The sequence below is a fragment of the Aegilops tauschii genome, chromosome 5, assembly GCF_002575655.3.
Source record: "Aegilops tauschii subsp. strangulata cultivar AL8/78 chromosome 5, Aet v6.0, whole genome shotgun sequence".
Classification (NCBI taxonomy): Eukaryota; Viridiplantae; Streptophyta; class Magnoliopsida; order Poales; family Poaceae; genus Aegilops; species Aegilops tauschii.
In genome coordinates, this window is record NC_053039.3 from 323,427,137 (window position 1) to 323,450,609 (window position 23,473).

The following is a 23,473-nucleotide window of genomic DNA, read 5'->3' on the forward strand; positions in this document are numbered from 1 at the left end:
CCCCGCACTTTCCGTATGTCACAAGTGATGAGCCTCAACCCGACTGCACCCAGCTAGCTGAGCCCGAGCTGATCGATCCCAACGTTGGGAGGAAGAAGCTTCACGTGGTGCCCGCCCAGGTATCCATCCTCTCCTCCCGCCAACCACCCGGGCGGGCGGCGTACTGGTAGACAACGCCCCGCTAACCGCAGCAAGCTAGCACGGCGACCCCTCCATAACCATACCATACACCACACCACACCAGCGCCGAATAGATTGGTACGTACGTACTCCAATAATACACAGCCCAACAAGACACAGGAGGAAGATGGTCAAGTGAGTAGGAGGAGGAGGAGGAGGATACAATATTCTGCCCGGCCCTGCCCAGCGCTGTTGTTGCATCGCGGAAAAAGGTTTAGGTTTGGTGCGCAGCTTCCCGGTTGACCTCACCGAGGGATCTTTTGTTTCTTTCCGTCCGGTGCCCGATCGTTCCACTCCAACTGATTCATCCGCCTACCAAAGCTAGCGAGCCAGAGAGCTATTTGGGATCGCTCGGCGGTAGTGGATATATAGCCGGGCGTTTCTTTTCGGGTTTTGTCGTGGATGAGCGCTGCGTTGGCGACGGAGGGAGGAGCAGCATGGCGGCGGTGAGGAGGGTGGCAGGCTGGTCGCTCCTCGGGCGGGAGATCAAGACCGGCGATGATGGCTTCGTGGGCGCGCCCGAGGCGACCGTCACGACGCCGGAGCCGGGGCCGTCGGCCACGGCGGCCAGGATCACGCCCGCGGTGCTGTTCATCACGGTCGTGCTGGCCGTGGTGCTGCTCGTGTGCGGGCTGCTCCACATCCTGCGACGCCTCTTCCTCAAGAGCCACCGCGCCAATGCCCGGGCGGAGGCCGTGGAGCGGCAGCTGCAGCAGCTGTTTCACCTGCACGAGGACGGCGCCGGGCCCGGCCTCGACCAGGCCGCCATCGACGCGCTGCCGGCGTTCGCGTACGCCGAGCTCTCCGGCTCCGGCTCCGGCGCCAAGGGGCAGCGCCAGTTCGACTGCGCCGTCTGCCTCAACGAGTTCGCCGCCGACGACCGCCTCCGCCTGCTCCCGCTCTGCGGCCACGCGTTCCACGTCGCCTGCATCGACACCTGGCTCCGCTCCAGCTCCACCTGCCCGCTCTGCCGCACCGTGCTCTCGGTTCGCGCGCCCTCCACCGTCGTGGCGGCCGCGGACGCCGCCGGTGAGCCGGACATCGAGGAGCGGAAGCAGGAGCAGGAGGACGCGTCAAAGGAGGTCGTCGTCGCAAGCACCGTCGTGCTTCCTGTCAGGCTCGGCCGGTTCAAGAACGTCCAGGGCAACAACAACAACGACGTCGAGGCGGGCACCAGCAGCCGCCTCGACGCGAGGAGGTGCTTCTCCATGGGCTCCTCCTACCAGTACGTGCTCGCCGAAGACAACCTGGTGGTGTCCGTGCACTGGCGTCCCGGCGACGGCAGCGCGGCCATGCGCCCCGGCGTGACCACGGCGGGCAGTGACCAGCAGGGCAAGAAGGTCTGCGCCGCCAGCCGCGGCGACAGCTTCTCGGTGTCCAAGATCTGGCAGTGGCGCGGCGGCGGCAGGCGGCTCCCGGGCCTCCGCGCCGGCTCGTCGTCCCCGACGGACCAGGACCTCCCGTGGGCGTCGCCGGCGAGCACGCGCAGCACGAGGCAAGAAACCGACACCTGATAACGATGGTAGAATCTATACACAGATACACACACATGCATGTATTTCGTCCTGTGCCGTTTATTTGTTCATTAGTGCTACGAGTAGCTAGCAATAAGCATTTCATGTTAAGAGTTTTCATGCCTTTTTGATGAATCTTTTTGGGCAACGTTGAGTAGTTGGCGTTTCCTCGGAAGTGGATGGCAAACGAACGCACTTTGCTGAAATTTTTAGTTGCGACGATCAAACGGCGACAGTTTCTGTCCGTTTTTGCCTTAAATTTTCCTTTTTCTCAGAAGTTACCATGCATCCATGAAGAAAATGCCAGCAAAAACGTTGGCAAATACCACCCTTGCAGTGAACGTTCATCAGCTATTGGGGTCCATCTTTTTTGCCTACTGCTCCGAAGCCATGTATACAAGTACAACAACATCATCATCATCAAAACTCATATGGCTACTCATATACTCCTAGCGCATTGCTACATTTTGTACTGCTCCACTGGAATATTCCGGTGTTTATCATCTGCCTGTACACGTACAGCAGGGGCTAGCATACCATGGCCATGGAGTCCGATTACTGTGGGTGGCCCTGTCCCAATCTGAGGTCCCATACACAGCATAATGGCGCTGCCACGTACAGGTGTCTGCTGCCGGCGTCTCCTCACTCACCTATGCTCTTGCAGTACCACCACCATTAAACTCAGGATCTGGGCTGTTTGATGGGCAGATTTGGGTGGCATTGTCCTTGGCTTCTGGCGGGATTAGTTAGGGGGCTTAATGGCTGATGCGTGAGAGGTGTCCCAGCTAGCTAACCCATCTACCGCCATTCTTCCAGCCGCAGCAAGGGCGAGCCAGCAACCGCAGACTCAGCCGACTTTAATTATGCTGCTGAATTGGTTGCACAGTGTAGTACAGTCTGCAGTGGTCGATCGGCACTGGGATCATGGACCACGGCGGCTTTGGATGGAGCGTTGATGATCGGTATGGTATCCAAGTGGGGGCGGCCGTTGCGGCTGCTAGCAGACAACATTTTTTACTTCCTTTATTATTGTTGGCCTTGATAGGCACGGTGATTCTGATTCTGATTCTGATTCCTCTTCACTGTCAGTTCTTACGAGGCCTTCTTGTTTGACTTGCTCGGTTAGCTACTCTGATCCTAATCACAGTGGTATTGTATGTTTGGTCGATTAGGTCAAGGAGACAATGACTGTGCAGCTGATACTTAATTTTGATGAAGATATCGAGGTCAACTGCGTTAACCCTTGAGGTAAGCAGAGTAGCGATAACAACGTGTGACCGTACGTGCAAGGAGTATACAATGCAGGCACCATGCCGCGCAAACACATGACAAGGTCAAATGTTGATGATATGATCTGAGTCTGAGCAGGCGGCCGTGTTACGAATATGCTTGCACATGCTCGTTCAGAAATTTGTAAGTTGGTTCAGAAAGGGATATGACCACGCTTTACACCTATATAATACTCCCTCCGTTCTCAAATATGTCTTTCTAGAGATTGTAACAAGTGACTACATACGGGCAAAATAAATGAATCTACACTCTAAAATATGTCTACATACATCCGTATGTTTAGTCCATTTGAAATGCCTAGAAAGATAAATATTAAGGAACGGAGGGAGTATAATCTAATCTAGGTGAGACTGGATGATGAAAGCATGCAAGCACCAACAAAGTGCATAATGCGATTGTATTATTTGCTTTAAGCAACAAAATAGTGCATTGTGGTACATGCCCTAGAGGCGAACGACCAACAAGCAACAACAAACACCTCGATGTGTTTACTGTAGGATATATCACGATTCTGAACTTTGGGTCCACGACCCTGCAGTACTTGTACTTGGTAAATATTATTGTAACAATTATGGAGCATCATAAGCTATTTAGGGTGATCTACCAATCGTGTGGGGTTGTTGTTATTTGACTAGGATAGACCACGAGAACGTGAACCCACCAGGCAAAAGTGTGTCTTCCTTTAACGCAAGTTCAAGCGACGTACCCTCCACAAGTAGGGATGCAGAGCGGACGGGTTTGTGGGCTACAACCTAGTGCAAATCTATCTTCAGTTTAGTGTTAATCTTCTAGCCAGAAATGAACTTATTTGTTGGTTTTGTGGGATATGCGGACCCTGCTTGCATCCCTACTCCTAAGTGGTGGTCTGATGTCTTCTACCCAGCGCGCAAATTTAGGAAGAAAGAAAGAAAGTAACGATGAAGCAGAAACCAATTCTATGAAACAGTGCACTCTTATTGGGCTCAATACTTAAAAAAATGATCATTTGCCTAGTGTATACCTGTTTGACAAGTTCTTTTCCTGCGTACTAGATAAACATGGCCTTCACTGAGTGTAAATGAAAAACCACTCGGCATGTTAGATAAAACAAGAAGCACGAGACACCGATTTAATGTGAAAAACCCCTAACCAAAAAAAGACCACGAACACACGAAGACGCAACTTCACTAAGATGGAGGTGTTTACAAGCACGAGACAACAATCCATCTTTAGGTGTGACTACATGTGGGTATATATAAGCGGTTATGAATAAGAGTCTGCGGAGGACAAGTAAACTAGTTGTACTTGTACGCGTCGATATTAACGTGAAGCCCCACACCGCTTGTACTATGTTTAGTCCAACGCGGTATTAGAGTTTGGATGGCAACTTAACAATCTTCACCTTAAGACAAATTGCCTCCAATAGTCTAAGAAAGTAAATAAGTTCATCCAAATCAGCATAAACCCCTTTGTGCATCAAAATTCATATGACTAGTGAGAAATACGAACTAAGTCTTGGTAGGAACCTTGTCATCATATTAGCAGGATTATGATGTGTATTTATCTTGCACACCTTCAAATCACTTTCAGCAATAACATCCCGAATATAATGAAATCTGACATCAATGTCCTTTGTTCTTACATACATGATACATTGGATTTTTTTAAGACATATAACACTTTGACTGTCGAAGAGTGGCGGTGTTCCTTGGTGAGCGAGAGCCCCCTCCCCTGAGCGCGTCGTTGGCCACTCCGGCCGCGGCGGACACCCCACCGCCGGCCACCACTCCGGTGCCGGTGTCCACCCCTCAGGCGCTCCCCTCTCCCTCGTCTGATGGCGTCTCGGGTGTCGCTTTCGGCGGCGTCCTCTTCTTCGGGCTCTCCTTCCCTGCCTCCCCCCCCCCGCCGGTGCGGCCCCAGATCCGCTCCCTCATGCTGGTCCCCGACGTGCTGGGCACGCCCTTCGGGCCAATTGCGCAGGGCGCGGCGGCTGGAACCTCCAATCGCCAGCCGCCGGCGCGTGCGGAGTGGCAGACCAAGGCTGCGCGCCGGCCCAAGAGTCCTGCTGACAGGGCAGAGACGGTGCCATAGCTTCACCTTGCCATCGTCGAGGCCGCCCAGATCCAACATACCGGCAGAGCTCTATGGTTGCTGCTACAACTGCGGCGGAGACGGGCACATCTCCGTTGAGTGCTGGAAGAAGACAAGATGCATGCGGTGGGGCGGCGAGGGGCACATCTCCAGGGACTTCAAGGCCCCACGCCGTTTGCCGCCGGTGGATGCGCAGGCCCAGAGGAGGCTGGTGCCTGCGCCGGTGCGGGGCGGAGATGGGTCCTCCTCGCCCGTGGAGCGGCGGTTTGAGCAGCCCATGTGCTAGGACTCGTCGGCGCGCGCGGTGGCGGTGCTCCCCCGTCGCCGCCTGGCCCCCCTCCCCCTGGCGCAGTGCGCCTCCCGCGGTCTTGGAGTCAGGTTGCCCAGGGGTCGGCGGCGGCGAGCGTTGCGGGGCCGGAGTTCTCGGTGCCGTTCGCGGGCGGCGATGTGGGGCGGCATGAGGTGGACCAGGTGGATAGGGTGGAAAGCTGCTTCCTTGAGGCTGCAGATGACCTGAGAAGAATGGAGGAGGATCTTTCGCGTGCGGTCGTGGTCACCATTGTCGGCACGAGGCCGCGCATTGATTTGGCCGAGGCAGCGGAGGCGCTCCATGCGGAATTCGGCATTGGTCCGAATGACATGTCTATCCGGCCTTTCTACCCGGAGGATTTCTTGGTGTTATGCGAGCACCAGATCATCTGGCAACTCATGGTGGATCGTGGACGCGCACCGGGGAGGAGTTTCTCTCTCGCACTAAGGCCATGGCTCCGGCAGGCGCAGGCCACAGCTGCGGCCGTGCCTTACCTCGTTCCTCTCCTGCTGCTCGGCGTGCTTGCGCATGCGTGGACAAGAAGGACGGCCGAGGTCGTGTTGCGCGGTTTGGGGTTCGTCGTGCAGGTTGTGGAGCGGACGGCGAAGCGCCATGACATGTCAGGATTCCAGGTTTGGCTCAAGACGGCGGACCCCAGTGCTATTCCGCAGAGGCGGATGCTGTTCATCCCAGAGCCAGTGGATCGGCCGGAAGGTGCGCCGGAGGCCCTGTGGTATCCCATTCAGATCTTCAAGATGGCGCCACCAGTGAGAGAGGCCTCGGGGACGGCCGGACCGCCGCCGTCGCCGCCGTCGAGGGAGGACTCGCCTAGGCGCCCTGGTGGGAATGGCGGAGGTAGGGACCGCCGCGGGCTTGCTGGGCCTCCCGGCGCAGGGGTGGACAATGGGGAGTCGCTTGGCTCCACGGCGGCGCAGTCGGATGGGTCGCCGCCGGCGAGGAGTGTAGAGGCCCAAGGTGGGCCAGTGCAGATGGTGGAGCGCCAGTTGGCTGCCAGTGCGGTGGCTGGCGCTGACGAAGGTGGTCGGAGCGGGGCTGTCGGTGTCAAAACCGACGGATCTTGGGTAGGGGGTCCCGAACTGTGCGTCTAAGGTCGATGGTAACAGGAGACAGGGGACACGATGTTTACCCAGGTTCGGGCCCTCGCTATGGAGGTAATACCCTACTTCCTGCTTGATTGATCTTGATGAATATGAGTATTACAAGAGTTGATCTACCTCGAGATCGTAATGGCTAAAAACCCTAAAAGTCTAGCCTGTGTGATTATGATTTGCCTCTATGGACTAAACCCTCCGGTTTATATAGACACCGGAGGGGACCAGGGTTGTACAAAGTTGGTTACAGAGAAAGGAATCTTCATTATCCGAACGCCAACCTTGCCATCCACGCCAAGGAGAGTCCCATCCGGACATGGGAGAGAGTCTTCGGTCTTGTATCATAGCCCATCAGTCCGGCCCATGTCCAACAGGCCGGACGCCCGAGGACCCCTTAATCCAAGACTCCCTCAGTAGCCCCGAGGTGTCCGGCGCGCAGATTGTCTTCGGCATTGCAAGGCGGGTTCCTTCTCCGAATACTCCAAAACAGCCTTCGAACACAAAGAACGTGTCCGGCTCTGCAAAACAAGTTCCACACACAACCGCGGAGAGTATAATATTTCACGAGTCCAATCCACCGACAACTTTTGTAGCGTGACACCACGTCACCACCCGATCATTTATTCAAAATTGTTTGTTAGCCTGCCGCTCCACGTTTTGAGACGCGGTTTCATTGGCATGTCTTATCAAAGCAGAGATCGTGTCCCCTTGTTGCGGGATTCTCATCAATATGGGCGTGGGTAACCCAACCGTCCCGTTGGCATGATTCCTTGGGAATAGGTAGGTTTTAAGGCCTACGAGGAGGCGTTCGATATTCATCGTCTTTATAAAGGGGCACAGACCCGCCTTTCTCCTCTACGCCTACCTCTTCCTTAACCTTCCCAACCTCGAGTTCCAGCACCTAGGTTTCAACTCAATTGCTCCGAGCCTCCCAGTCATGTCCGGACCCAGCCCTCAAGGCCGGTGGGTGGCCTCCTCTGTCACAGAGGAGGATATTGCGAAGCTCTGGGGGGCAAGATACCTGACCGCGGAAATCTTCCACAGGCTCCCTGCTAAAGGGCAGGTTATTCCTACTCCCAGATCCGGCAAGAGGGTTGTATTCATCTCCCACTTCCTCCGGGGGCTAAGGTTCGCTTTCCATCCCTTCGTTCACGGACTCATGTTCTATTACGGGCTAGATTTTCACGATCTAGCTCCAGACTCCTTTCTCCACATCTCGGCGTTCATCGTCATGTGCGAGGCCTTTCTCCGTATTCCTCCACACTTCGGCTTATGGCTCAAGACCTTTAATGTGAAGCCGAAGGTAATCGAGGAGAAGCGAGCGGAGTGTGGTGGTGCCACGGTGAGCAAGCTTACCAATACTCTTTGGCCGAAAGGCTCTTTCACGGAATCCTCCAACTTATGGCAGTGGGAGTGGTTTTACATCACTGAACCCCGTGGTACCAAGTGGGCAGCTACACCTGCGTTCCGATCTGGCCCTCCGGTACAACTTGCATCATGGATCAATAAAGGGTTGGACTGGGGATCAATTGACGAAGTGCAGACTCTAAAAAGCCGCATCCGGAGTCTCCTTGAGAAGGACACCGGTCTCATCAATGTAATCCAGGTAATGCTAGTCCGCCGGGTCCTGCCGTGCCAGCAACGGCCCCTCCGCATGTGGGAGTGCAATCCGGAAGGACCCTTCTGCACTTCTTCGGCATGACGCACAGCTCCTTCGTAAGGACAAGACTTTAGCCGAATCGTAAGTGAACAAGGGTGTCTTAAACATATCCCGTTCTTTTCCGGTTACAAGGGGAACATCTAGAACATATGTTTGCAGTCCGGCATGCAGTCTTCCTCAACAGTCCTCTTCCTCAAGGGATCTTCTTCCGGAGATGATGGAGAGCAAGACGCCTCCTCTGACCTCCTCGCCCAATAGGGCGGACGATTTTGAGGTGTCTTCCTGGAGGATCTCTCCCGATAAACAAGTGGTGCGGGGTACAGTGAAGACGGCGCCCGAAGGTGAAACTTTGATCGCCCAGGGTCCGGGGTGTGCGGCCCCTACGGGGACCAACAATAAAGCCCCGGACTATCCGGTTTATAGCCGGAGGTGACTCTAGGGTCGAGTAAACATATCCCTTCAAAGGGAGTCCGTACTCCTGCAGCCGCTTCCAAGAATCCGGAGGCGCCGGATACATTGATGGGCATGTTGCAACATGCGTCCGTCTCAGAGGAACATCGTACCTTAATGGGTATGGTAGTTGAGAGGATTCTGTCCGCGAGAAGCGGATTAAATGAAGCCTTCACGGGCCCGTTAAGAGGCTTTGAGGTATGTAATGAAATATCTGCACTTGCACTCTATGCGCAAAATGCACCTGTGTATAGATAGTAGCCCCTGAGACTCTGGTTGGCATCCAAAGGGAGGCGATCAGAGGATCATAAAAGATATGCCCAGGAAATAACCTAATTAATTTGAACACATGCTGTTACATTCATGGCGACTGCCCAAGCTACCGAAGTTGATTTGAAGTAGAAACTTGATGTGGCGGATGACGACATCACGCTTATTAACAGGCGGCTCGACGAGGCACAAGGTAAGTTTTGGAGCGGTTAGTATATGCATGTACAATAATATGAGCACGAAGCTGAGAATTATATACTGAAATATGCATAACTGCAGATAGTGCTGCCGCGGTTGAGACCCTTTGGGCTGAGCTTGCCCGGGCCAAGGAGCAAGCCATGATGAGTAACACGGCTGCCAAGAAGGCAGCTGATGCGTTAAAGGCCGAACAGGCTGCTCGGCGCCAGTGTGAGGAGAGAACATCTTCCATAGAGCGAGAGCTAAAGGATGCCACTGGCAAATGCCAAACACTCGAGGAGGAGAACAAAGCCAAGGTGGCCGAACTCGACAAGGCCTTACAAGGGGCGAGAGAAGCACGGTCCGAGTCTAGAGCGGCTCGGGAGGAGATCCGGCAAGCTGGGGAGATAGTGGCCGGTAAGCCCTTTCTATTACAGACTAAATTCGGCGATCCGAAGTATGCCCCGCTTAATCAAATGTGGAGTTCTCCAGACGCATTCTTGGACTTGCCGAAGAGTATCTCCGATGCGGTGCAGTTTTTTCAAGCGCAAGAAGGGCATGCAACGGAGAAGCTTTTCTGGTCGCAATTCAGCACGCCAAAGCGTCCTCTGTTGCTGAACGAACAGATGGCCCAGTGGGCCGAGCTCCACAAGATATTCGGATCTGCCATGATGGACGTCGTGGTCCGGCTGTGGCCGACTGAGCCAATTCCAAATAGTTATTTCGGTTTGGTGCAGCGACTTGTTGATGCAGTGCCGCGTATCGACGCCGTTAAGCGGTCAACGTGCATTGAAGGTGCACGGATGGCCTTTGCCCGCGTCAAGACGTACTGGGCAAAGATGAAGGCCGTTGATATCGCAGCAAAGAGTCCACCCAGAGGGAAGGACCATCACACGCCAGAGCATTATTTTGAGGATGTCCTTGAGGGCGCCCGCTTGATAGAGGGTCAGTGCTCGAAGGATATGATATTCGAGTGAATGTACCAAAATTGTAAAAAACAATATTATGTTATATTAAGGCTATGTTTTTGATACTTTCGCCTGAAAGTTTTTCGTTCCTCCTGTGCTTCTTTTTTTGTATAATCTGAAAGTTTACCAGTCATCGGCTTCAGCCCCCTCACATGTAATACGGGGGTGTTCGAAAAAGCACTTGATCACTCTTGACCCAACGTCTTGGTCCGTGAAGGAGGTGTCAATGTGGCGAACTAGGCAATTGGACTATAGGGCTTTAACACTTTCACTTAGCCATAGGAGTTTGACGGTGGGTCTACGATATAGCCCCTGGTATGTACGCGGTTATCCGAATACGGTGTGTTACATAGGTGACCAGCAGAACGGTCCTTCGTGTAATACGAAAGGAATCGCGAAAGATTCTGATAAGTCATCGAGTGGTTGACCAGCTCTCGCCACATCATGACAGTCAGTTTTCGGCTTCCTCTACTGAGGTGCTTGACCAGATGAACCGGAAACACAATCGCAGTAGTTCTCCCTTTACTACCTTAGCCGATAGGGTGGAACGTAAGCTAGTAAGCAAAGGAGCCGGGCAACCCAACTATTGACCAAAGACATGATTCGGAGCTGATGCATATAAGGCCAAACTCGTGACGCCGACGTGTGCTATAAAGCTGTCCGGACTTGTCGGCAACTCATTTGTTCCCATATCGAGCCCCTGGCAATTTGTGCCGAGGTGCCTTCGTGAAACAACCGAAGAAGCAAAATTCAGTTCTTAGAAAAATCGAATACTGAATACGGATTATTTTCACCGAAATCTGATTGATACGTTAAACGCAATTTATAGATTACAACGCCCCTACCCGGGCTACTTGACATGCCGGGGGTCGAAGGCTGAGGGAAAAGGCACTTTACAGGCTCGAGATAAAGAGTGCGGTCTACAAAAAATTATTTGGACCTCCTGTCGCATGTCTGCGCCGCCTTGCCTCGGCAAAAGGACTCCTTAACAGGAATAGCCTTTGGATAAGTATACGAAGCCAAACTCCGAAAGAGTCCGTAAGATGACCAGCCTTTGAGTCACCTGTGGTAAAAGAGAAAAAATAGTTAGAAAAGGGAAAAAGGCTATGGGAGTGCGAACCGTATTGTAGGCATGTCCGTATTGTGCCTCCGCCGATGACCAGGGTATTTTAAGGGCATAATTATGTATGCGCGGTACAAACTTCGCGGGTATATGAGGCGAACGACGGAGGCCGAACTGCTAATCTAGCTCTGAGATTGATCGGTCCTGTTTAATAGAGACCGGCGGCTTGATTGCCGATGAGATGCGCGGCTTGATGAGGCCGCTTTGTACTTCGGCTGCAGTAGCCGTAGTATGCTCATCTGTACGGAGGGAGCGTTCCGTACTTCCGTTTATCGTGATGACGCTGAGTGGACCGGGCATTTTAAGTTTTACATAGGCGTAGTGTGGGACCGCATTAAAACGAGCAAAAGCGGTACGCCCGGGCAGTGCATCGTAGCCACAGCGGAACGGGACAATATCAAAGGTCAAGCCCTCGCTTCGAGATTTGTTGAAAGGATCGAGAAGAGGTGTCTAGAGGGGGGTGAATAGACTCTAATCAAGGAAAGTTGCAGTTTTTAATTTCCTTTAGTTGATGTGGAGTTTAAGCACAAGTTTAAACAGTCACAATACATATCAAGCAAACACGCAAGCATACAAAGAGTATATGAGCAGCGGAAAGTAAAGCATACAAGTTGCAAGAATGTAAAGAGATGGGATTGGAGTGTGCAAACGCAATTTGGAGACACGGAGATTTTTTATCCGTGGTTCCGATAGGTGGTGCTATCGTACATCCATGTTGATGGAGACTTCAACCCACGAAGGGTAATGGTTGCGCGAGTCCACGGAGGTCTCCACCCATGAAGGGCCCACGAAGAAGCAACCTTGTCTATCCCACCATGGCCGTCGCCCATGAAGGACTTGCCTCGCTAGGGTAGATCTTCACGAAGTAGGCGATCTCCTTGCCCTTACAAACTCCTTGGTTCAACTCCACAATCTTGACGGAGGCTCCCAAGTGACACCTAGCCAATCTAGGAGACACCACTCTCCAAGAAGTAACAAATGGTGTGTTGATGATGAACTCCTTGCTCTTGTTCTTCAAATGATAGTCTCCCCAACACTCAACTCTCTCTCTCTCATAGGATTGGATTTGGTGGAAAGAAGATTTGAGTGGAAAGCAACTTGGTGAAGGCTAGAGATCAAGATTAATGTGGATGAATGGAATATCTTGAACTCAACACAAGTGTAGGTGGTTCTCTCTCAGAAAATATGTGTTGGAAGTGTAGGCATGTTTTGATGGCTCTCTCCACGAATGAAGAGTGGGTGGAGGGGTATATATAGCCTCCACACAAAATCTAACCATTACACACAAATCACCAAACTCGGTGGGACCGAATCATTAAACTCGGTCGGACCGATTTGGTTCATAATGTGACCGTTAGGCATTTCGGTGGGACCGACTAGATCAACTCGGTGGGACCGATGTGCTAGGGTTAGGGTAAATCCAAAAACTCGGTTTGACCAATTACTCAAACTCGGTGGGACCGATTTGGGTAATAAGTGAAACAGAATGTTGGCCAAGCAAACTCGGTGGGGCCGGTTGCAAGTCTCGGTGGGACCGAAACTATTGCAACAGACAACAGAGAGTTTGCAAGCCCATCTCGGTGAGACCGAGATCCATCGGTGAGACCAAACTGATTAGGGTTTCTGGCAGTGGCTATGTCAACTGAACTCGGTGGCTCCGGATAGAAAGAATCGGTGTGGCCGAGTTGGACTTTTTGGATTAGGACATATGTGGAAGTGAGAAAGTGGTTGAGGGCTTTGGAGCATATCACTAAGCACTTTGAGCAAGCAAGCCATTAAGCAACACCTCATCCCTTCTTAATAGTATTGGCTTTCCTATGGACTCAATGTGATCTTGGATCACTAAAATAGAAAATGTAGAGTCCTGAGCTTTGAGCTTGAGCCAATCCTTTGTCCTTAGCATCTTGAAGGGGTTCCACATCCTCTTGTCCATGCCACTCCATTGTTGAACTTATCTGAAACATACTAGGTAGAAGCATTAGTCCAACAAGAGATATGTAGACATTAATTACCAAAATCACCCAGGGAGCACTTGTGCTTTCAATCTCCCCCTTTTTGGTAATTGATGACAACATACATCAAAGCTTTAGATAAAGATATAGAGAGAAATAAGCAAAGCTTTGGAAAGACATGTAACATGCATAGGCTCCCCTTCATGTATGCCATCATGTAAATATGAAACATAGGAGCATGTGAATGCATAAGCATGACAGAGTAAGCCAAGTGTTACATGTATCTTGGCTATATGCATCAGAGCAAATGATGTGAATATAGGAAATGTACCTTCATGCCCATGAGTCCTTCTTGCAAACAGTATGTACATTAGCAAGAAATCCTCATACACATGACTGCGATGCATATACTTACCTTGTGGTCTTGAGTTGGCTTAGGAAGGAATGAACCTGAGTAAACAAGGTTAGACAACACATATACACCTACTAGCCAGAGCAAACAAAAGAAACCACAAGAGAACCAAGACTGGGATGACATGTAGAGAGTGAGTACTGAGTACCCTGTTTGATATAGACATGTCCCCAAAAGATGTGCAATAAAATCAGAGATTTCCTTCCCTTAGATGTCTTGCTCCCCCTGAATCTTGCATTGGGATATTGGGAGAAGATAGGGAACAGAAAATCAGAGCAAAAGAAAAGGCAACAGGGCTTGAGCTTAATGCAAGCAATCAAATATGATCAAATATGAACATGTCTTTCCCCTCTTAAAGACATTTAACTTCTCTCCTCTTGAACACCAAGCATCTGGGGTTTCTTACACACTCCCCCTGAGTATCCTCTCCCCCTATAGAAATGATTAAGCATAGAGATTTGATGTGATCTCTCTCTCCCCCTTTGACATCAATTTCCAAGAAGGGCTCTTCTGGATTTTTGTTTTATTGCAAAAGGGTTTGGTTCTTGAGTCACAAAGCAAAGCGACTGTGATGCTGGTAGAGAACAAGAGTCATTGAGTAGAGCTGGAGCAAAAAGGCTGCAGGAATAAGTGGCAAGTTGTCTTTCCTATAGTGAAATCGGTAGCACCGAGTTGTGTGCTTCGGTGGCACAGAGAGAATTCGGTTGGGCCGAAGAAAATAGACCGGTGTGACCGAGTTCATCTCAGTAAAACACTTGTCACCTCAGCTCACTAGGCACTTTAAGATCTCACAAGGATTTGCAAGGAATTAGCTGAAAGATTTGCAATGAATTGGATGCAGAAAATGCAGAACAAGAAGAAATGAAAAGATCTAGATGAAGAACAAATATGCATGAGACAAATGCAAAAGGAAACACAAGAGAACTTTATCTAGAAGTGGGCGGTGACAAAGTCACCTATGTTAGAGTATATTGACTTAGGAGTCAAGTGAGATCACTTGATCTTTGGTCATACTCATCGTTTAAGCTCAAAATGGGGTCACCATTTTTCGTTTAAGCTTCTTGATGTATTCACATCTTGTTGAGTTGCTTTATCCCATGACTTGGAGTAAAGCTTCTCTAAGATGGAATAGCATACCTTGGGTGGTGGTGGTGTCGATCTTGATCATGTAGTCGAACTTGTGTGGGTTGCTCAAGGTTGATGTAGCTCATCAAGAGTTGGGAGCATCACTTGGAGTTTGAGTTCATCTTCCTACATGGGTTAGCTTTGCAAGGAAGAGCACTTGTGTATCCAAAATGACAATCATACAATTTAACATAGAATGAGTCAAAGGATATATTTGAGGGGTTTTGTGTTTCCTTGACTTCAACCACCATTGTATAGAGACTTGATGATGTAGAGATTGCTCAAGATGTGAGTGAGTTGCAATCTCATGGATTTAGTTTCATCCAAGTACCTACAAGGGTTAGATAGCATACAAGGGTGCAAAAGTATCCAAGACATATAGATAGCATCATAAAAGAAATATCAAGGATTAGTCAAAGACTCATGCCTTGCATGTATCCAAATGGAGTTCCTACTCCAAGTTTGAAGCATCAATGATGTTCAATTCACCTCTCAAACGGCAAAAGACTCTCTCATCAAGCGGTTTGGTAAATATATCCGCTAATTGCTTATCAGCGCGGACATGCTTAAGATTAATGTCCCCTTTGGCAACATGGTCTCGAATGAAATGATGACGAACTTCAATATGTTTAGTTCGAGAATGTTGCACGGGATTGTGAGCAATCTTAATAGCACTTTCATTGTCACACAGCAATGGAACATGTTTCACATATATCCCATAATCTTTAAGAGTTTGGGTCATCCAAAGTAATTGAGCACAACATGAACCACCGGCAATGTATTCCGCTTCGGCGGTGGATAAGGATACCGAGTTTTGTTTCTTGGAGGACCAAGACACAAGAGATCTACCAAGAAATTGACAAGTACCCGAAGTGGACTTTCTATCAACCTTGTCTCCGGCATAGTCTGAATCGGAGTAGCCAACAAGATCAAAGGAAGACCTCTTAGGATACCAAATGCCAAAATTTGGTGTATGTATTAAGTATCTCACTATCGTTTTCACAGCCTTAAGATGACATTCTTTAGGTGCCGCTTGATATCGTGCACACATGCACACACTTAGCATAATATCGGGACGAGAGGCACATAGATATAACAATGAACCAATCATAGAGCGGTAAACTTTTTGATCAACCGATTCACCATCTTTGGTCAAATCAAGATGTCCACTAGTAGGCATGGGTGTAGTCATACCTTTGCATTCTTGCATATTGAACTTCTTGAATAAGTCCTTGGTGTACTTTGTTTGAGAGACAAAGGTACCTTCCTTAGTTTGCTTGATTTGCAAACCGAGAAAGAATTTGAGTTCACTCATCATAGACATCTCAAACTTCTCCGACATTAGCTTTCCAAACTTCTCACTAAAATGAGGGTTAGTCGAACCAAATATAATATCATCAACATAAATTTGGCACACAAATAGCTCTCCATTGACCCTTTTAGTAAAAAGGGTAGAATCAATTTTACCAATTTCAAAGCCTTTTTCAATAAGGAACTTGGTCAAGCATTTATACCATGCTCTAGGAGCTTGTTTAAGACCATAAAGGGCTTTGTGAAGTTTGTAGACATGATTAGGTTTCTTAGGATTGACAAAGCCGGGAGGTTGCTTAACATAAACTTCCTCCTCAATTTCACCATTTAGAAAAGCACTTTTAATGTTCATTTGGTACAAGGTGATATCATGGTGATTAGCATAAGCAAGTAAGATATGAATGGACTCAAGTCTAGCAACGGGAGCATATGTCTCACCATAGTCCATACCTTCGACTTGAGTGTAGCCTTGGGCGACTAGGCGTGCTTTGTTGCGGACGACTTGACCATCTTCATCTTGCTTGTTGCGAAACACCCATTTGGTACCAATGATGTTGTGGTTGTTGTCGGGCTTCTCGACCAATGTCCATACTTGATTTCTCTCAAAGTTGTGTAGCTCTTCATGCATAGTGTTTATCCAGTCCGGATCTTCCAATGCTTCTTCAACCTTCATAGGATCAATGCTAGAGATGAATGAGTAATGTTCACAAAAATTATCCAAATGAGTTTTAGAGCGAGTTATTCTCCCGGTTTGGATATCATTGTAGATTTGCTCGACGGGATGATCTTTGGCGATTCTTGCTCGAACTCGTGGGAGCTTTGGCTTGGCTCGGGGTGGAACATCTTCTTCATCTTGTTCTTCTTCTTGGCCTTCTTCATTGTTGACGTTGTCATTCTCTTGTCGTGGTGGAGAAGGAGGTTGTTGATGTTCATCTTGGTGTGCTTCCTCGTTTTATTCGTCTTGGTGTGTTCCACTTATGGATGCTTCCGTATCAATTCTTGGTTCACCTTGTCGTGAGGTAGAAGCTTCCACTTGGACGGACGAGGTACTCTCCTTCACCTCCGTTGGACGAATCTTGCCAATAGACAAGTCTTGGATTGCTTCCGAAGGGTCTTTGTCTCCTACATCAATTGGCAATTGCTCTACTTGCGAGCCGTTAGATTCAACCAACTTCACATCTACCGTCTCTTCAACCTTTCGGGTGAAATTGTTGTAGACACGGTAAGTGTAAGAGTTTGAGCCATAACCAAGTAGGAAACCTTCATGAGATTTAGGAGCAAATTTAGAACGACGACTTATCAAGAATGTAGCATTTTGAGCCAAATACTCGAAAGTATCCAACTTGGGGTTTGTTACCGGTGAGGAGCTCGTATGCCGTCTTGTCGAGTAGCTTGTGAAGATACAAGCGATTTGTTGCATGACAAGCTGTCTCAACCGCTTCCGCCCAAAAGTGTTTTGGAGTCTTGTACTCATCAAGCATCGTTCTTGCCATCTCAATAAGAGTCCGGTTCTTCCTCTCAACGACTCCATTTTGTTGAGGTGTGTACGTAGCCGAGAACTCATGTGAAATCCCCTCTTCGTCAAGAAAGGTATCCACATTTGCGTTCTTGAACTCCGTTCCGTTGTCGCTCCGAACCTTCTTGATCTTCACGTCAAATTGATTTTGGGCCTTCCTAGCGAAGTTTTTGAAGATCTTTTGGACCTGCGATTTGTCATCAAGAAAGAACACCCACGTAAATCTTGAAAAATCATCAACTATGACTAGTCCAAACGAGTTACCACCGAGACTGTTGCAGGCATTTGGACCAAAGAGATCCATGTGAAGTAGCTCGAGTGGTCTTCTCGTGGTCATGATGTTCTTCGCGCGATGACTTCCTCCAACTTGTTTCCCTGCCTGACAAGCACTACAAAGTCTATCCTTGTCAAATATGACATCTTTTACTCCAAGGATATGATCACCTTTAATAAGCTTATCAAGATTTCGCATACCCACATGACCTAGCCTTCTATGCCACAGCCAACCCTTAGAAGATTTAGCAATTAAGCAAGTTCTAGGTTGAGCCTTTTCAGTGAAATCAACAATGTAAAGATCACCTCTACATATACCTGTAAAGACCATTTTACGATTGTCTCTACGAAACACTTGGCAATCTACTTCAGTGAATAGGACATTGAAACCGAAATCAGCAAGTCTAGAAACTGAAAGTAAATTGTACCGAAGAGATTCAACGAGCATGACATTTTGTATGGAGCTATCATGTGAGATGGCCACCTTACCAAGGCCAACCACCTTACCCTTTGAGTTATTACCAAAAGTGACATATTTTCGAGGGCCGTCGTTTTCAGCAAGCTCACGGAACATATCTTTATCTCCGGTCATATGATCAGTACATCCACTATCAAGGACCCATTCCTTTCCTCCGGCCATGTAGCCGCGAAGATTTGCCATAAGACCAAAGTGTCTCATCGCATCATCAAGATCATAGTCACTATCATCATCCTCATCATAGTATCCATGTTCAACATCATCTTGTGATTGATCAATTCCTAGAGAGGGTAATTCATTAGACAAATGATCGTTTCTATGGTTATCTTTATGAATTATAATAGCTTCGGAAATAATATTGCTAATGATCCCAACATCTCCTATGGCACGCATGAGATTGGTAAGCTCAAATAAACAATCACCAAAGCTAGGATCACTTGAATTCATTTTACTCAAGGCAATAGACTTCTGGAGAATTTCGTCTAAATTTTTCAAGGAATAATTTGGAAATTGTTCCTCAAGAAATCTCCATATGGTATAGGCACAATCAAGAGTAGGTAAACTAGCAATCAAATTTTTGGGAAATCCTCTAATGATAAGATTTATGGTTCTAAGATTGTGAATCATGTCAAGATCCTCTTCGGGTGTAGGATGCAAAGGATCAATATGAGGTGCACAAGGGCTGGTGATGTACTTGTTCAAATGATATTCATTGAAAATCTCAAGCATTTCATTTTTCCACTCATGAAAATATTCTCCATCAAGAATAGGCACTCTACGTCTAAGACTCCCCAAAGTAGACACATCCATCTTCCTCCAAAGGTGTTTAAACCAAGGCAATGGAGAGCAAAGCTCTGATACCAATTGAAAGGATCGAGAAGATGTGTCTAGAGGGAGGTGAATATACTCTAATCAAGGAAAGCTGCAGTTTTTAATTTCCTTTAGTTGATGTGGAGTTTAAGCACAAGTTTAAACAGTCACAATACATATCAAGCAAACATGAAAACATACAAAGAGTATATGAGCAGCGGAAAGTAAAGCATGCAAGTTGCAAGAATGTAAAGAGATGGGATTGGAGTGTGCAAACGCAATTTGGAGACACGGAGATTTTTTATCCGTGGTTCCGATAGGTGGTGCTATCGTACATCCACGTTGATGGAGACTTCAACCCACAAAGGGTAACGGTTGCGCGAGTCCACGGAGGGCTCCACCCACGAAGGGTCCACGAAGAAGCAACCTTGTCTATCCCACCATGGCCGTCGCCCACGAAGGACTTGCCTCACTAGGGTAGATCTTCACGAAGTAGGCGATCTCCTTGCCCTTACAAACTCCTTGGTTCAACTCCACAATCTTGACGGAGGCTCCCAAGTGACACCTAGCCAATCTAGGAGACACCACTCTTCAAGAAGTAACAAATGGTGTGTTGATGATGAACTCCTTGCTCTTGTGCTTCAAATGATAGTCTCCCCAACACTCAACTCTCTCTCATAGGATTGGATTTGGTGGAAAGAAGATTTGAGTGGAAAGCAACTTGGGGAAGGCTAGAGATCAAGATTTATGTGGTTGAAATGGAATATGTTGAACTCAACAAAAGTGTAGGTGGTTCTCTCTTAGAAAATATGTGTTGGAAGTGTAGGCATGTTCTGATGGCTCTCTCCACGAATGAAGAGTGGGTGGAGGGGTATATATAGCCTCCACACAAAATCTAACCGTTACACACAAATCACCAAACTCGGTGGGACCCAATCATTAAACTCGGTCGGACCGATTTGGTTCATAATGTGACCGTTAGGCATTTCGGTGGGACCGACTAGATCAACTCGGTGGGACCGATGTGCTAGGGTTAGGGTAAATCCAAAACTCGGTTTGACCGATTACTCAAACTCGGTGGAACCGATTTGGGTAATAAGTGAAACAGAATGTTGGCCAAGCAAACTCGATGGGGCCGGTTGCAAGTCTCGGTGGGACCGAAACTATTGCAACACACAACAGAGAGTTTGCAAGCCCATCTCGGTGAGACCAAACTGATTAGGGTTTCTGGCAGTGCCTATGTCAACTGAACTCGGTGGCTTCAGATAGAAAGAATCGGTGGGGCCGAGTTGGACTTTTTGGATTAGGACATATGTGGAAGTGAGAAAGTGGTTGAGGGCTTTGGAGCATATCACTAAGCACTTTGAGCAAGCAAGCCATTAAGCAACACCTCATCCCTTCTTAATAGTATTGGCTTTCCTATGGACTCAATGTGATCTTGGATCACTAAAATAGAAAATGTAGAGTCCTGAGCTTTGAGCTTGAGCCAATCCTTTGTCCTTAGCATCTTGAAGGGGTTCCACATCCTCTTGTCCATGCCACTCCATTGTTGAACTTATCTGAAACATACTAGGTAGAAGCATTAGTCCAACAAGAGATATGTTGAGAATGGGTGGGTAACCAAACCAAACCTGAACTGAACCCACGTGATGATGTTTTGGAAACTGAACCAAACTAACCCCACGTAATTGGCATTGGCACCCAGCCCAAACTAAACCACATGACAAATTCCTCAAAACCAAACTAACCCATTCTAGGAACTATGGTTTTAGCCTATGGTTCTATATCAGTTCCCCACCCATACATGTACAGCTCAATATATGTATGATCATGCACTTCACTGCTAAAACATAGCACCAGCTTAATAACATATACAGACATTGCACTTGACAGCTTACATATTCTGCACTACCAACACTTAAATTGATGAACAATTGACAGCTTCATAACATGAACACTTGACAGCTTCATAACATGTACAAAACACAGATTCTGAAGCACAAATATTACAGTTGATAGCTTACACATTCTGCACTACCAGCACTTGAAGTACATAGGTAATAACAAACAGAGCTGAATTAAGGCTGATAATGGATTCCAAGCCAAGATTGCGTTATGCCATCTGCCAATGACGGATGTCACCGAGTTCTCATGGAGGTAGTAGTCAGCTTGTACCTTGATCTGAAAAGACACAATTTTTAGAACTATGAGTCTGGATCACTAGTTGCCCATGCCATGCTCCAGCTTCTCCCAGGTTTGAGAACATCTCAAGTTTATGTAGTTTTTGGCAACATATTACATATGGCTGCTTTATACTATGTAAAGTAGGTGCGTATGACAGAGTGCATAACCTGGAATATACAAGAGCATGGATGTGATTCTTTAGCCTTTTCTAGTAAAATAAAGAACGGACACCAAAGAGGTGCCACTAACTTGTGCAACATCACAAAAAGGTAGACTTATAAACATAACAATTTGCTTGTCCCGTTAAAAAATGTCAACTTGTGTCTAGCATTTTATCGATGATCAGGATTTTCTAAAGAGCCAACTTGGCCACCAACTTTGAAACTTCACGAGCCATTGCATATATATATATATGGATGATCAGGATTATATTTTTACCTTTCATTGGTTCCAAACTTTTAGCTGTGTCCTTACTGTCCATCTCCTGCAAATGAAACAAAATATAATTTAAAGGCATATCAACACTTCTATACTACTTCTATACTATAGGTTTTATATATCCCATTCTACACAAGTAGTAGAACCAAAATGTAAGCGGTTAACTCACCCTCCTTTGGTTTGAACAACCAATCTTTAGCACAAACAAGCACTTCTAGCATATCAGGGTTCAAAGAGCTTCTCTTGTCGTCGAGTATCCTCTTACCACAACCGAAGACTGATTCAGATGCCACTGTGCTCAAAGGAATTGCAAGAAAGTCACGGGCCATAGATGCCAATATAGGAAACTTTTCGCCATGCCTCTTCCACCAACCCAAGACATCAAAGTCATCACCGACCTTCTCAGATGCTTCTTCCAAGTATGCATCAAACTCGGATTTGTGTACACATGACCTCCGACGAGACTTGTGCTCGGCAAACTCTCTTCCAACTTCCTTTTCCCTGCAACAGGTGATCCAATAATGGTATTACCTTGACTAGAAGGTGTCGAGTGTGTAGTGCTTGTCACTGCAAGTAGCTCATATTCCTTGACATACTTTCTCACCCATTCTAAAGAAATCTCCACTTGTTTTGTAATTTGCTCCCCGTCGGTAGACAACTTGCAATAGAAGAAATCCAAGTAATCTTCTTTCCTCCTTGGATCCAGGAATGTAGCAATGACAAGTGCATGGTTAAACTCAATGCCCTTGTTTTTTCTACGACGGTTAGGATCTGCATTCTCCTTCTCCTCGGGATCCCAATATTTATCAAGCTTCGTTTGCATCACTGCCGCCAATTCCTTCAACACATCAGAGGTCTGCTAACCCGGATCTTTCAATGCATGGCGAATAGAAAGCACAACTGGCAGAAACTTATGTGAAGTTGGCTTCCTATGAGCTGAAACAATCAAAGTAAGCTCTTCAAAAGCTTTTAGAAACTCACAAATAGCTTTTGCCTTCTCCCATTCCTCCTCACTTGGAGAATCTATCATCTTTCTGTTGGCATAACTAGTGAGAACAGATTTGTACGTCAATGCTTCTACAAGCATTTTCCAGGTTGAGTTCCATCTGGTTGGTGTATCAACAGAGATGCCTTTGTTTGCACGTAGACCCATCCCACTTGCAATTGTATTGAAATCTTGAAGTCTTGAAGGAGAAGAGTCAATATACTTCATCAGCTCACGTATCATGTCAATAGCTTCATGGATTATTTTCATTCCATCCTGAACCAAGATATTAAGAATGTGCGCACAACACCTGACATGCAAATGTTGACCTTCAAGGAGCAGCTCATGTTTGTGATATTTTATTAACTCCTCACATGCATTAGTATTATTGCTGGCATTATCTAGTGTCAAAGTGAATAATTTGCCTCTTATGCCCCATTCTGTTAAGCAACAAACTATTTCTTCCTCTATCGCATAGCCTGTGTGGGGATACTTCACTTCTGCGAAACTTATGGTCTTCTTCTTGTAGTTGAATTCTGCATTGATATAATGGGCGGTGATGCACATGTAGCCTAAGTCCTGTGATGATGTCCACATGTCAGATGTTAAGCAAATGCGAGAATCCAAATTTTGTAGCTCTACTTCGATATCTTTCTTCATTCCCTTATACATCTTCACTGCATCATCACGAATTGTGTGACGACCCTTGATTTGAAACGCTGGCTGCATTGAGTCAATCCATGGCTGGAGGTGGGGATCTTCAAACTTAAGAAAGGGGATCTCAGCATGGACGCAATACTTGACCATGATTTCACGACAAACTTTTTGATCAAACACAAACAGACCTTCGGATGTTTTTTTTCAT

The 23,473-nt window shown here is 47.6% G+C and overlaps 1 protein-coding gene across 1 annotated transcript; it reads left to right on the top strand.

Annotated features, from left to right (window-relative positions):
• On the top strand, positions 1–1,900 carry LOC109755451 (RING-H2 finger protein ATL46). Its single transcript, XM_020314362.4, has one exon. The coding sequence runs from the start codon at positions 618–620 to the stop codon at positions 1,692–1,694; it is 1,077 nt and encodes a 358-aa protein (XP_020169951.1). The 5' UTR covers positions 1–617; the 3' UTR covers positions 1,695–1,900.
• Positions 1,901–23,473: the final 21,573 nt, after the last annotated feature.